Source organism: Typopeltis vanoorti, chromosome 14, assembly GCF_054136105.1.
Source record: "Typopeltis vanoorti isolate ZY-2024b chromosome 14, IOZ_Tvanoo_1.0, whole genome shotgun sequence".
NCBI lineage: Eukaryota > Metazoa > Arthropoda > Arachnida > Uropygi > Thelyphonidae > Typopeltis > Typopeltis vanoorti.
Genome location: NC_143562.1, coordinates 67,171,194 through 67,187,539, shown reverse-complemented (window position 1 = coordinate 67,187,539; position 16,346 = coordinate 67,171,194). Strand labels below are relative to the sequence as shown.

General features: G+C 36.1%; 1 protein-coding gene across 3 annotated transcripts in view; it reads right to left on the bottom strand.

Moving 5' to 3' along the window:
* Sec24AB (Protein transport protein Sec24AB) overlaps positions 1–16,346 on the bottom strand; it is a 290,512-nt gene that overhangs the window by 205,150 nt on the left and 69,016 nt on the right. For all 3 annotated transcript variants that reach the window (XM_090404311.1, XM_090404313.1, XM_090404312.1), the window contains 2 exons: positions 8,626–8,906; positions 1,782–1,976 (listed from right to left, as the gene is read on the bottom strand). In XM_090404311.1, the coding sequence (XP_090260437.1) occupies positions 1,782–1,976; positions 8,626–8,906 (476 nt within the window). The remainder of the gene's footprint in view (positions 1–1,781; positions 1,977–8,625; positions 8,907–16,346) is intronic.

The following is a 16,346-nucleotide window of genomic DNA, read 5'->3' as shown; positions in this document are numbered from 1 at the left end:
AAGATTTGTTTTGCATAATGTACGTGTCACAGGAGAAGCGGGAAGTGCAGATGAAGGTGAAGTCCAAAAATTCATTGATAGTTTCGACTCTTTAATCAAAAAAGAAGGTTATCTACCGGAACAAATATTTAACGTAAATGAAATCGGCTTGCAATGGAAACACATGCCTAATTGTATGTACATACACCAAGAAGGATAAAGGATGCCAGGATTCAAAGCTTTTAAGGATCTTTTAACTTTGTTGCTTGGTGGGAATGCCGTGGGTTTTGAGCTGAAGCCTTTTCTTATTTATCGTTCAGTAAACCCTCGTGCATTTAAGCACATCAACAAGCACACACTGCCATTTATTACCGTTCAAACCCTAAGGCTTGGATGACTCAAGCACTGTTCAAAGACTGGTTTATGAACTGCTTTATTCCCCAGGCTCGTGAATATTGTGCAGAGAGAGGCATCCCTTTCAAGATTTTATTGATTATGGACAATGCCCCTGGCCACCCTCCTCATCTGGACGACCTTCAACATGTTAGAGTGGTTTTTATGCCACCTAACACAACCGCTCTCATTCAAGTGAGCCTTGAATGCTATTTCAGCATTCAAGGCTCACTACCTCAGAACGACATTCGCACAAGCCATCGAAGCGATAGATTCTGATGCTGATTTATCTTTGCAAGACATCTGGAAGCAGTACAACATTCTTCAGTGTATCAAGAATATTTCGACGGCATGGGAATGTGTAACAAAGAATTGTATGTCGGGAATTTGGAAAAAGTGTCTAAAATGTTATGCGAATACATTTGAAGGATTTGAAAAAGGAGAGGAACTGGAAGTGATTACAAAAAAAATAGTTAAACTTGCAAAAAATCTTAAATTAGAATGTGAAATAGAAGACATAGAGGAGTTGCTAGATTGTGAAATAAAAGAACTTTCGGATGAAGAGTTGATTGAATTGGAAGCACAGAGAGTGTCAGAAGAAAAAGTGAGAGAGGAAGAAGAGACAGAAGAAGAGGAGCCAGAAAAGAAATTCGCTGCAAAGAGTTTATCAGATTCTTTTTCGCAACTGAATAAAGCTCTCGCCCGTTTCGAAGCAATGGACACTAATGTTGAACGATTCACAAAGGTTGAACGTATCATTCAAGATGCTATGCGTTGTTATCATGAGATATATGAAGAAAAAAGAAACAAACTGTTCAAACAAAGCTCAGCATGTTCCTCATCAAGAGAACATCTCCTACCTCAACCCAAGAACAGGACCCTGACGATCCACAACCCAGCACAAGCAAAGATTAAAAATTGATTTTGTAAATTTCATTTGTATTAATTTTTACATTAATTTTATATTGTATTTTTGTGTTTACAGTACAGTATTATTTTTCACATTATGTACAATATACATAATTATAAATTTAAAAGATAAAAATAAATTATAAAGATGATAAAAAGATTAGAAAGGTTAAAGAATACTGTTAATAAATATATGGCCGACTTACGACCTGTCAGCCAGAACAGAAGTCGGTCGTAAGTCGACGACCAAGTGTATAAGATATCTTATAAAATGTTATGAAGATTAAAATTTTAAAAGGATTACTCTGAACTAATGTGGCAGCTTTTTCAATCACTACAGATATAACAGCAGTGTTTGATATAAGTACAAAATGCAAAACATGAAGTACTGATATCTTCAGTGACATGTTATCACTTAAGAAATGAATAACAGTAGGGAAAAAATTATAAAAATTCAAGATCAATATCAAATTGTGCAGCATTTTATAAAATAAACTTACCCATAATCTTGAAAAGCTTGAGTTAATACTCATGCCAGACATTTTTGCATGTAACTGTGGATCATATGCAGCCAGACCTCCAACTGGACCTTCAGGTAGTTCTCCTTGATAAAGCTGTGTAGTAGAATTTGACACAGGGGCATGAGGAAAGTTAGATGGCTGACTAGTGATGGGCTGAGGTTGTCCACAGGAAACCTAAAAATTAGTTTTATATTAATATATACATATGCGACTACATTTTAAGTTGGAGATAGACCTATAGGGATGCATGTCATATGCAAACGTCCATCCCCTATAGGTATTTCTCCCCATCCTGAAACACAGCATTCACATACAGGGAATTGATATAATTAACTAATTCTGTCATTAAATGATCAATGAAATTTATTTTTCCCCAGGAAAGCTGACACATTCATCTTCTGACATATTTTCAAGTCAAGCATAGTAGTATCTATGGAACATTATTATTAATGTTCCTGCAAATGATGTTTAAACCTTATTGGAAATTTTTTCCACCAGATATCAAAAACTTATTTGAACACCATCTGCAATTTAATTTTTTTTGGTGGATAATGTGTTTTATAAATTACAATTTAGACTTTAAATGGACAGCCCCTTTCTCCTATATCAGTTTATCTCTTTATAGAGAATTTAATTTTGAAAAGACTTTCATAACAGAAACTATTGGTGGAGATATGTTAAAACATGACCTCCAATGTCTACAACTATTTCTTCAATAACTCTTTCAAACCTAAAATTAAATTTACATTATAGCTACAAAAATCACTTTTCTTGATTTTCTTCACTAACAAACCTGACAGTGCTATCTCTCTCTTGAGGTATGTCATAAGCCTACTGATATAAGATGTTATCCTCGTGCCTTATCCCTTCATCCTTCCCGATTAGGCATAATGGAAATGACCATCTCATGGTGAAGGGGCTTGCACACTTCAATGAGGTTGTGGGCTATGCTGGTAGTGGTACAGTTATCAGAAGGGCCACCCAAGTCTCAACTGAAAAGCCAGACTAATGTCCACCTATAGGAAACTACAGTTGTCCTCTTGCTGAGGGGCCATAAAACCAGGCAAGAAACCAATGGACAAACGACAAAATATGCTACCCAAGCTACCGCATCCAGAGCAGCCTGGTATGAAATATGGAGATATTTTGCACCAGTGCCCAGAACTCAAACACATCATCATCATACGTATCAAGGATTTAGGCCTAGTATGGCCTGTTCCGGCCTTAGAAGTCATCGTTGAATCGTTTAAGAGGACGTCCTAGTTTTCTTTTTCCTAATGGCTTGTACTTTAAGGCTTGTTTTGGTAATCTTTCTGTTTTCATTCTTTGAACGTGTTCCATCCATCTATGTTTATATTTTTTAATTTTTTCTATTACTCGTTCTTGGTTTAATTCTTTCATAATATCTTCGTTTCTTTTGTGATCAAATAGGGTATACTTTGCAGTTTTTCTCATAAACTTCATTTCTGCTGTTGTTAATCTTTGTCTTTTTGTTTTATTGTCCAGATTTCGCTTCCATACATTAAGACCGGTAGGGCTAATGTATTGTATACTTTTAGCCTGGTTTGTTTTTGAACTAGGTTTGGTTTAAATATAGAGTTAATTACTCTGTTATTTTTAAATATTTTGCAATTTTTACATTTATATCTTTTTCATTTTCATAAGTGAGCATACATCCTAGGTAGTTAAATGAATTCACCTGTTCTAAGATCTTGTTATCTAATACTATTTTAGTTCTTGCTGGATCTTGTCCTTTAAAGGCCATAGTTTTTGATTATTCCATTGATATTATCATACCATAATCTTTGGATATCTCATTTAGATTTAAAATAGCTTTCTGTAAGTTATCTTCAGAATTTGTAATTATTATTTGGTCGTCTGCAAAGAGGAGAGTGTTTAAGTTAACTGTAGGTGAAAGTTTAATTCCTTGATGTAAATTTTTACTCCATTTTATTATTATTTCATTTAGGTAGATATTAAAAAGAGTTGCTGAGAGGGGACATCCCTGTCGGACCTCTTGGTTTATCTCTCTTGTATATGATAGCTCATGATTTAATCTTCTTTGTATTTGATTATTTTCATATATACTTGTGGCAGCTTTTAGGATATTATTTGGTATTTGTCTTTCTTTTAATATGTTAAATAATATGTTTCTTTTAACTTTGTCAAATGCTTTTTCAAGAACTCAAACACAAAGACAAAAAAATCATCATGCCACAGCTGGATATTAAACTAGCTGCCTGGAATGTATGAACAGGCCACCAAGTTGGCCAATTAAAAATAATAGCATGTGAGTTATCATGTTGATGACAAAATGATACTCCTCTACTCTGGTGGTGAAAAACACACAGAAGGAGTGAAATTTGCACTCAACAGTAAAGCAGAGAAAAGTACCCTGGCATTCTAGCCACTATCAAACCAATTAGCTGTGCTGACACTAGCTGGCACTGTACAAACATATCACCATATATGCACCAACCAAAGCTAATTTAGATGACACAAAAGATGCATTCTACAGTCATCTCCATACCAAGAAGGACCTAATCATCTTAGCTGGCAATTTTAATGCCCATGTTGGTACTAGCACAACTGGCTGGGAGGAGACACTTGGAATATTTGGACTTGGCCAAGCAAATGATAATGAAATATGACTGTCATTTGTTGCTGTCAATGGCCTGCTAGTCGCAAAGAGCTTTTTAAGACACCCACAAAAACATCAAATTACCTAGTGAGCATCCAATGGCAAAGATACATCACTCTTGATGTATCACTCAATCGTTATCATTCATGAAAGATGTACAAGCAATGCGTGGCCTGCACTATGTTTCTGACCTACTTGGTTCAGGCAAGAACACAGCTTCGGCTAAAAAATGCTAAACATCCATACGGCACAATTGGTCTGCATTGCTGATCTGATATACAAGAAAGAATTCCAACTCAAACTAGTAAATCGATTTGCTGCTCTGGCACCAACAGACAACATGGACACAGAACCTCAACAAGCCATCTGTAAATGCACAAAAGAGATTTGCCTAATTTTTTTCATGATTTGCCTAATCATGAAAAACCAAACACAACCATGGATCACAGACGAGTGCTTGGAACCTGATTGACCAATGGAAGCATGCCAAACTTGTCAGTCATGCTCTCTACAGGCAAGATGTACAACAGCAGCTCAAAGTAGAAAGGGAGGCACACTGGAAGACAGTAGCAGACAACCTAGAAGAATCCATGTGGAAAAGGAATACCACACACTATATTCAACACTTCAACAATTAAGTGGTAGAATGAAAGTGATCATTGACAACATCTGCAAAGTTGATGGGACATACAATGTACGATTTCCCACAGAAAGGTTGCAATGGTGGTGTGAATTCTTTCAACAACAGTACAACCATAATGAACCTCAAGTTCCACAAGCATACTCACCTCCCATCCATACACTAGCATATATAATGCCTCAGTGTACACTGATAAAAGTGAATGAAGCTTTAAAACTCCTAAAAAATGGTAAAGCTGCAGGCATAGATGAAGTTACAGCTGAAATGCTTAAAAATGGTGGCTCTACCCTATCACAATGCCTACTCACTCCTGCAACTGATAGAGCACCAAGAACAAATCCATACTGAATGAAAACAGGCTATCATTGTGTCAATTGATAAGAAAGGGGTAGCTGTGACTGCATAAACTAGAGAGACATAAGTTCAGCAACACCTACAATTATATCATGAACAAGTAACCAGAGAAGAGCAGGCTGGTTTCTGCACAAACTGAGGGTGCTGTGAAGCAATAATTACTTTCAGACAGCTCATAGAAGAACACATACGATGTGGCAAGCAAACTGTCATTGCATTCAATGACTTCCGCTCAGCCTTCAACACTGTATACTAGCCTACCAACCCTTTGGACAACACTACAAAAAAAAAAAAAATAAAATCATCTGCTTACTACAAGCAACTTACAACTCCAGTAGCTATGTCTATGTCAAAAATTAGCACAGCCATTTTTTTTTATTGGCACAGGCATCTCACAGGATTATGTAATCTCACCATTGCTGTTCAACACCGTTGTTGATGCTATCATGCAACAGGCCTTCACTGGTAAATGTGGAGTACAGTACAGCAAAGATAAATTTTTAACTGATTTTATGTTCGTTGATGACAGGTGCTGAAGCCACCAACATTTTGTACAGTATTGCAAATGCTGCCGAACCATATGGACTACAAATCAAAGGCTATGACAACTGATGGGTCACCCTGCACTGTTGCCAATTCAAATATCTTGGATCATTCATACAAGCAAAGAAAACTGCAGAAGGGCAACAGAATTGGCCTGGTAGCCACTGCCTTCAGTTCACTAAATTGGTGCCTATGAAAGAGACATAACATCTTACTCAAAATAAAAATGCATCTCTTTTACTGACTGACCATGCTTGTCCTCCTGTATGGATAAGAAACTTGGACACTCCTTAAAACTGACCTAAACAAAATAGAGACTTTCAAATGCAATGCCTCCATTGCATGCTACGAATATTGTTAATCCACCAAATCCAAAACATTACCACACATGGAAATCACTCTCATTAAATCTTTTAACATCATAGATTTCAACTTCACTATTACCTTCAGTCTAATGGTAAAGCTTATATGTTAACTACTCATACCTGAATTTAAGGAAATTACAATGTAGACTAATACATATATTAACTAAAATAAATTTAATTAATACTTCGACAAAGTCAATTTGCCATCATCATCAGGGAACAAAATATAATAAGATATGTGCATGCAAGCACTACACTAAGTAATAAAGATCAAGCATGCTAATTGAAAGTAGGCCTAAGTCTTAAATAGTGCTCCTAGTGGGCTAAATTGGATATCCTTGGTTGTTGGGCTGAGGTGCGATGGATGAAAGCTTCTCAAATTTGGCACAATTTTATGCAACCAAATTTGTTGAGGTTAGGGTAGTTTCTTAAGGCAGAAATAGATTCAAGGAAAAAATCTTTCATATTTATATTTGCTATGATGGAGTAGAGTGGCCTTCTTCCAGCATATTCTATGTCAAATGTCCAAAGCATGGTCAGAGAGTCCTGAGTGGCTGTACTGGTTTGAGGTCTAAAGTGTTTTTAAGTAGAACAGGTGGGCAGAGAAGAGACACCAAAACTGACCATAATATGTGTTGGAGTGTGAGATTTTCTATACTGGCTTTAAAGTGGGCTAAGTTTTTTTATGCGAGTAGGTGTTGCCATTATATATTGGGAAAGTGCTTACTAAATATTTGACTAATTTGTATGTGGGTGAATCAATGGCATTCTGTTTATGAATGTCAGGTAGTCCATATATATGGGGTGGGTTCTAGAATTATATGGTTTTAGTTTATTAGTAACTTCAACAGGCCAAGAGGTGATCTTTTTAGGAAGTGTGAAGCAGTCTGATCGTGTCATAATCTAAAGGAAGGTAAATAGGCTGAGCAATCTTTAAGTAAAGAAGGCAAGTTCTAATGTGTAATCATAGTAGTTTAGAACTACTGTAGCATTTCTCTTATTATATTTAGACATTACTGTTTTATTATTCTTCTTGATATTCCAATAGTGCTTCATATTCTTTATAGGAAAGGATACTTTTTGGAGGTTTTAAAACCTCTGCATCCTTTTTTTCATCCTATAATAAGTACATAATATAATATATAAGTACAGCAAATAAGTACATAATGCATGAATAGTATTCTTTCTTTCTTCAGTCTGCCTACTACTGTTGCAGGAATATCTTGAGAATCATTTCCCCCCCTACTTCTTACATCAATGGGTTTTTATCACTGACAGTGAACCGTGAATCTAAGTTTTGCTAATGATGTATTTCATTCTTCTTCTTCTTCCTCATTTGGGAAACCTTGGAAATATCTCTCTCTTTCTCTAGATAGGAAATCTCTTTATACTCTTTGCTGCAAAATTTTTGGTTTCATAACTGATGACTTATTAGAACAAAATGGTTATCCATTTGTTGTTAAATCTGTTTTGCTGTCAATTTTATTCCCATTTACTAAGTGAGGTTTCTTCCAAAGAATTTAAATCCATCATCCTACAACAGCACTTTCTACTAACTACACCAAGCAAGTACCAATTCAGTAATGCTGTCATTTTGTATAAATAGTATTATAAATGCCAACATTAAATAACTAATTCAAGGCAAAGTGGAATATTCTTTAAACTTCAAAATTTGTGAATCCTGCTCACAAATGATTGTAAGCTTATAATACATTGGTACCATGGCTGGGGTGGGAGGTTTTTTTTTTTTTTTTTTTTTACATAACTGAGAAAGCCTGTTCTAGACACCAAATGTGGAAATTGCTGAAACCACTTCAGGCCTCTAATAAGCAGTGTGATGGCCACATAAATGAAATTAATCCCCCATCTGAAGATATACAAACATTATTAGCCAGCCTGGCTGGTCGAGTGGTTAGTGTGTCCGCTCTCCATTCAAGAGGCTGCGGGTTCGAATTCTGCCATGGGCATGGATGTTTGCGATTGTCTGTGGAAATACTAGTGGTGGTCGGCGGTAGATGATGGTGCAGTTGTCAGTTAGTGGATTGTGAGTGGTGGAAGCAGAGTTGTATAGAGTGGATGTGACCCTCGATGGAGTGACCCTCGATGAGTCTTTGGACTCCCTGGAGGTGACAAATAATAATAATTTATGCCCAAAGCATAAATTTTGGGCATAAATTTTTATTTACCAGCCTCGAGGCTGGTAAATAAAAATATTAGCCTTTAAAAGAAGTTAAAAGTCAAAATGATAATCAAATCAAAGCAGCAGCAGCAGAGCATTACCTGTTGTGAATACTGGTGACCAGCAGAGGCAGGAAACAAAGGAGGATTTGCAGAAAAACTTCCAGACTGTGTTGTAAATGAAGATGTGTAACTGTTTGATACTGGAAGCCTTGGCTGAAATGCTGAGGTTGGTGGTGGCATGGGTTGAGATAGAATCTGAGAATATCCAGACGCATTAGACAATGTTACTCCACCTACAGGACGGACTGGAGAAAACACACCTGTGACAGGCAGACTTTGGCCTTGTGTTGACTGAAGATTATTTGATGAATTAGAGGGACCTAAACATAGTGAAATAAAATATTCATTTTATTTTCTACAAACTAGTACAATTCTCAAAATTTAAGACCGAAATTTGCAATATGTTATCCGACAACTAAATCTCAAAAAGTATAAATATATTAACTTCAAAATTAATTTAATCAATCTAATCTGCACCTCATCTAAAAATAAACTATATGTAATAGTTTTTTATTTTTATAGGAGATAAGTTATTGATAACCATAAAGCAAACAAGACTGCTACAAATATTCAATAAAAATTTACAATGAATGGATTTATACCAGAATACCACTGAATATTATTGAGCTGAAAAGAGAAAAAAAAAGCAAGATGTGCAAGCTAGGAAAGAGAAGCAAGGTAAGATTGTATGAATAAATGAGAGAAAGAGAATATGGAATAAAATTTTACAGTGATTCTACCACAGGAGTACTTAATGAGAACATGACAAAATCTTGTTTTCCTGGTGCAAAAAATTAATAATAATAAAATTATTATTATTATCTGAATCCTCCAGGGAGTCAAGGACTCATCGAGGGAGGCTGTAAATTACCCAAACCAGCTATCATACCTTCCCTTAAATTCATTTACACTAGTGCACTCACTACCCCTAAGGGCAAATTATTCCACTCAGTCACTGCTCTCTGAGAGAAAAACCTAGCTCTTACCCCTTTCTTGACTGAGAACAACCTTAACTTACATGGATGCCCCTGTGTTCTCTCTCCACCTTCCATATAATGAAAAATTTCATCATTTGAAATGCTATAACACCCATTCAAAAGTTTATAGACTTCTATCATATCACCCCTCTTTCTCTTGTTCACCAGAGTCTGTAATCCACATACTTGCAATCTGTCCTCATAATCTAAATCCTGTAATCCAGATATAATCTTTGTAACTCTTCTTTGCACCCTTTCCACAGTTTCTTTATCCCTTTGAAACCCGGGAGACCAAATCGGCACACAGTAATCCAAGTGTGGTCTTATGAAAGCCTTATAAAGAGGCAAAATTACTTCCTTATCCTTACATGTCAAGGTTTGCTTCATCATAGAAATTATCCTCTGAGTTGTATTTGCAACTTTTGCTATGTGACCTTTGAACTTTAAATTCTTATCCACCAATACACCAAGATCCCTTGCCTCTTCAGTTTATATGTGCATATTACTAATTTATTAATAATTAATATGCACAAAAGTAAATATTGTTTTGGCTGTCATTAAAGATCTTAGAGATGAAAAGTATTGTATGAGGAAAGCTGTGAAGGAGTTATTGGAAGCAGCAAAAAAAGAGCGAGAGGGTGAAGATTCCTTCAAAATCCGATGCCAAGCAATGACAGAAGTAAACTGAGGAGATGGTATCGATAGCAAATGAACCAATGCATAGATTGTGTAGAAACATCTACAGTTGAATGGAGGTATAAAGTAGCTGAATGGAATGTAAAGATGGTTGGAGTGGATGCTACAGTAAAAGATCAAAAATAAAAGCTTTTGGCTTTGGTTGGTGCAATCTCGCCAAAAAAGTTGTAGGCATTAGTGAGAATTGGTTAATGTAATATAGTTAATGTAATGAAGATAACGTAGTTACAGATATAGAGTCTTAAGGGTTTATGTCAGGGAAAATTGGACAAGATAGGATGGGGAAGGGTAATGCTGATGACAGATGAATGATTAGAAGGAAAAATCATATAGCAGAAAGAAAATGGAATTTGTACACCTAATGAAATATAATTGCTTGAAGTAGCATGCAACAGATGAGACTCAGGTTATGGGTGTTGGCTCTGGTCACAGGATGGGAAGATCCGTTCATAATCATGGTGGGCACATTGCCTCCAACTGGGAGTGGTCATATGGTCTTGACTTTAGAGGTTGCAAAACATGGAATTTTCAGTTAAGGAGTATATATGAAACTACAAGGCAAATGATTATAAACTTAAGCAGTGCCATGGCATAAAAATCCTAAGGAAAAGATGTTAGCAGTACATGGGTGATAAGGGTATCTGTAGAAAGCAATATGAGACTACATAAATTGTACAAGTTTTTGGTCATAAAATGTTACAAAATATAATATTGTTTAATTGACCATATATTTAAAACGTACTTCTGTTCTTACAAACTGTCTACCGGTTTCGCTAGTAACTGACTAGCTTTCTCGAGGCTTGCACAGTACAAAAAATGTAAATGCAAAAAGGTTTAAGAATACAAAGAACCATTAGTACCTGTTAGGTAGCTAAGGTAACACGTTCGCGTGACATATCTACTCAGTATCATGAACACGCGTTACATGCAAACGCGTAATATGATTATTCGCGTACTGTAGCTCTGTTGAACTGAGGGATTGATTAAATTTTTCCAAGTATCGTTCAGTATGGCCCCCAGATTTCTGTTTAGGTTACTGCCCGTACGTAGTACAACTGCTGCTTCTTTAAATACTCTATGTCTGTAATCCTCATCTACGTAGGGCATGGAGCTGTTATTCCAGTCTATAGTGTGGTTCGAAGTTGAAAAGTGATGTGCCAATCCGGAGGTGATCGTTCTGTTGTGATTAACATCACCGATATGTTCTTTCTGTCTTATTTCCAGGCTTCTCGAAGTCTGTCCAATGTAGGAAAGACCGCACGTGCAAGGAATATTATACCCACCTGGATATTTATAAAATGGAACACTGTCTTAAGCTATTTGTTGGTTTAAATACAACCCTGATGTTATGGGTCTTTAACAATCTCGCAATTTTTGTGGAAGTTGAACCTATAAGGAGAGATATGTCACGCGAACGTGTTACCTTAGCTACCTAAGGGGTACTAACGGTTCTTTGTATTCTTAAACCTTTTTTTTGCATTTACCATTTTTTGTACTGTGCAAGCCTTGAGAAAGCTAGTCAGTTACTATCGAAACCGGTAGGCAATTTGTACAAACAGAAGTACGTTTTAAATATATGGTCAATTAAACAATAAGTCTTATATTATGAGACTACATACTCAAAGTCAGGAGGATAAATCAGATAGGAGTCACATGGATGAGTAGTATCATTAAGCAGGAGCTGCAAAAAAAAACATGGAAGGTATATAAGGAGAAAGAAAGGTGGTGATCAAATATGGTAAGAAGGCAAAATCAGAATATGAGAAGAAATTAACCAAGCAGGCCAAAGGAAATCCCAAGGAGCTCATTATGTGGCAAGGAAGAGGAAGCATGACTACAGATGGATAACAAGTGCTGATAGTAGTGAGGTGACAGAAGCAGAAATAGTTGAGTTACTGAGTAACCACTTTGAAAGAATATATCATCCAAGTGAGGTTACTTTTGTGATAGGAACAAATGTGAGAATAGAGGTTGAATTGGAAGTAACTTAGGATACTGCAGAAACTCAATACAAATACAGCAATACAAATTAGATGGGATATCAGCTCACATTTAATAAGAATGTGCAAAACTTCCTTGCAATGTCTCTGACTAAGCTGCTTAACTTAACTCTGTTAAATTCCCAAAGGAGTTGTCAGAGGCAAAAATAATTTCTTTATATAAATAAATAAAGGAAGTAAATAACAAAATATGCAGTTTGCTAATGGTGCAAAATTGTGTATGGTAACAATTAATCAAGGTAATGTAGAAAGATTATCAGCTTATTTAGCTGAGAGAGTATAGACCAGTGGTCTCTAAACTTTTCGCTGTGAGAGCCACATTGGGTACTTCAGCACTGTTCAGCAGGTCATAGTAAAAAAAACTCTAGAACTAGATATATGAGTTATTGAAAGCAGGTAAAAACTGATTACAGAATATGTGAGATTAAATTATCGTATATTAATGACAATGAACACTATCAGCAAATTCTCATATTTTTATCACAAATTATAATAAAACAATTAATGTGAATGATGTAACTGTGTTTGTGTTTTTAAAATCTTATTACACTCAGGTTCAAATTTTGAAGTGCTAATTACAAGTAGCGATTTCAAATGTTCATCAGATAAATTTGCCCCGTATTTTGACTTGATATATTTCATTCGAAGGTCCGTGCGGTTAGCCTAGTGGCTATGCGCTTCGCAACCATATGCCTGCGGAAGGAGTGTCCTAGGTTCGATTCCCGTCGGTGACATGAGGAGCTGAAGGATCTTCCTCAGCCATAGCCAAGTTAGCCAGTCTTGGGCGTGGACAGCAGGGTTTTTTCCCCAGTTTATTCTGGGGGTTTTCATCCCGCAAATCAGGCAAACTGGCCTTGAGAACTCAACACTACAGGCCATAGGATACACCGGAGCATAAGGCTGACCACCTTATCCTGTAAGCGTAGCGAGGTCCGATGATCAATGGACCCTCGACACTGCAAGGTAAAAGAGGGTATAAAGAAAATGAAAAAAAAATGAGATATTTCATTCGGGAAAAAGTTTGTTTGCAAAGATATGTTGTCCCAAAAATAGAGATAAATTTACAAGCAAATTTCTTCAAATTTGCTTGTAAAATTCAAATGTGTTTTCTTCGTTAGTTCATTTTAACTGACCTTTTACAGTCAAAAAGACCGTAACTTGGATTACGGTTACTTTTTGCTATTCGGGAATATATTTTGAATGCAATTTTATTAATGCTTTTGAAATCTATCAACACCCTGTTTTTTTTTGCAGATTCTTATTGAAAAATTAGTCAAATTGGCAGGCCCGGATAAAATCATATTGCAGGCCGCATTTGACCTATGGGCCGTAGTTTGGAGACCCCTGGTATAGACAAAAGATAATAGGTGTCAATTTATGCGTAAAAGAGTAAAGCTATGCATTTTGGAATAAAAAGATTACCAGCTGTGTACTACACTGATAAAACATTGTATATTTATGTTGAAAAAGCTGTAAAAACCTGAAACTGGCAGCTGTTGTAGATGATATTTGACTAGAAATGCTCAAATATGAGGTATAAAAATGTTGCAGTGGCTACTCCAGGAAAATCCTCATTAGTCCAGATACTAATAAGTCTCTGGTCCAGGTGATACTCCAATTGTGTTCAAGTTCCTGCTCCAGAATTATCAGCCATCCTGTATCGCTTTTTATTAGGTGTCATATTCATCTAGTATCTACCACACAGAATGGAAACAAGCCTTTATCCAGTTTGTCATTAAAAATGGGGGACATTAGTCAGCAATCAAACTATCATTTCATTTTCCCTCACCTGAATACTCTCAAAGGTGACAGAAGTCATCAACAGCTTCTTCACTACCTGGAGATCCATCAGTCTGTGATCACCAATATGGATTCTGCAATTCTCGTTTAACAGCATATGCCTTTGATCACTTACCTACATTTGAACAGAGATCATGGACAGATTTGGAAAAACTCATGCAGTCAACTCTTGATATTTACGAGGCATTTGTCTCCAGGACTGAAGGTCATCTCAATAAGCAACCATCTTATTGTCTCTCCTTCCCTTTGTAATTGGATTGCTAGCTTCTCTGATTGTCATGGTGAATGGTTTCCTCTCATTTTGTGTATGTGTTTATCAATGTTGGAGCACCCCAGAGTTCTGTACTCCCATCCACACTTGTCCTCCTCCTCCTCTGCATCAATGATCTCTTACTTCAAATCCTATTGTTTTTGCTAATAGAACTTTCCATTCTTCATTTGACAAACCGTATATGCAAATGATTTGGGCTTGAAGATCTTCTACAACCACTATCTGAAACACTGATCTCCTCACATTCTCAAGTGGTGCAAAGAGAATCTAGTGAATTTCAATGTTATTAAAACTGTCCTATCTTAGTACCTGAGAGAGAGATTATATTTCATTCCCTTTTATTTTTGATAATGTGTTGATTTCAGTCAGTCGATTTTCTCTTCTTTGGCCGACTTTCATGTTTAGCTTATCCTGACATAAAGTACAACCACAGCAGCATTCTCATCAGCTTCCAAATTTTTTTTTGTTGTTGTTGTTCATAACACTGTTCAATTCTTGACACTTCATATATTAAATCAAGTCAACCTTAGACTAGAATTCTCACCATATGGAGGTAATACATCAAAAAATCTCCCTAAAAACTGACTGTATACAGAATACAGAAGAGAAAAATATACCTATATGTGATTGCTTTTTCACACACACATTGCACTCTCTCTCATAGAATCATTTTCTCAAATGCATTTAGTAACTGCATTATTATTTTTTACAGCTACTTTCATGCATACTGCTCAACTAAACTGGCCATTATCATTTCTTTACTCAGGTAACAACACAACCAGTAACTAGTCAACATCCATACTATATAATGTTCAACTCCAAACTTATCAAAATGACATTATCTTCCTTCATTCCATCTCCTGGCTGTTCTTTGGAACAACCACTGCCATAGTTTTTCTGCAATGAATACAATCTCTATTAATAACGTCCATCTTGCTCCTTAACCACTTAGAAAAAAGGAAATGCTGATTCTTGTTGGTGAGATAAAGAGCAAATCAATTTTGGCTTGTTAACTAAAGTCTTTATAATGCCACATACCTCAGAGGAATGGAAGTATGATGTTGGTTATGAAGCAAAGTATCTACCCATGCCTGTGGGTAGATACTTTGCCAGCTGAAGGATACTGGCTTTCGCTGTAAACAGTGAAAACCAGGAAACATCAGATTGAAGTGTATTTAGGGTATGTATAAATAGCAGGTTGTTCATCAATGTGTTAAGAGAGGTGATCAATGGATCAGTCATGTGACAAAAAAAAAAGTGTGCACACTGCCCACATAACACAGATCTCTGTCAAGAGATCAAATGTTAGATCTCTGTTAGGTGGAGTTTAAGGCATTTTTTCAATGTCTCCTTAATAAAATGAGCAGACAAGAGGGATCTATTTCTGTGCTCTTGGAAAATTTTTCGCTGCTCAAGGTTCATGATAAACAGAAACAGAATATCAAGAAGAAACTCAGCTTGGAATAAGCTGAAAGAATCTTTTAATGAAATATTGGTAACATATTTGCTTTCCAACCAACATGCTGTAAATTCAAATCCCACATTGTGCTTGCCTGTTTGAACATCTTTAGATGACAGATGAATTCACCTTCATAGTGGAAGCTTGAATGACTTGAAAAATTACCATGAATTGTCTCTATAACTAGATTAGCTAACTTTAGTCCACCTACAGAACTTTTCATGAACAGGATTAACACAAAAAAAACAGACATAAAAAACAGGTCATTATATAAATACTGAGGTGAGATTTTCTATACCCAAGTTAGAGGCTTAATGGAGTGAAACACCACTAAAAAAGGATTAAACAGTTATTTAATTCTTCCTATATTTCATCTCAGTCACTGAGACATTGTCAAGGATTACAATATGAGACTAGTGACACATGCACACACAAAGGCAACAGAAAACTAAGTGAAACACATGGACGAAAGACTAGTCCTAACTAGGTGGGAAGTCCTCTGTCGGCACCTGTTGGCAGACTAGGATGTAAACTGGGATCTCTAAGTATTAATGTTT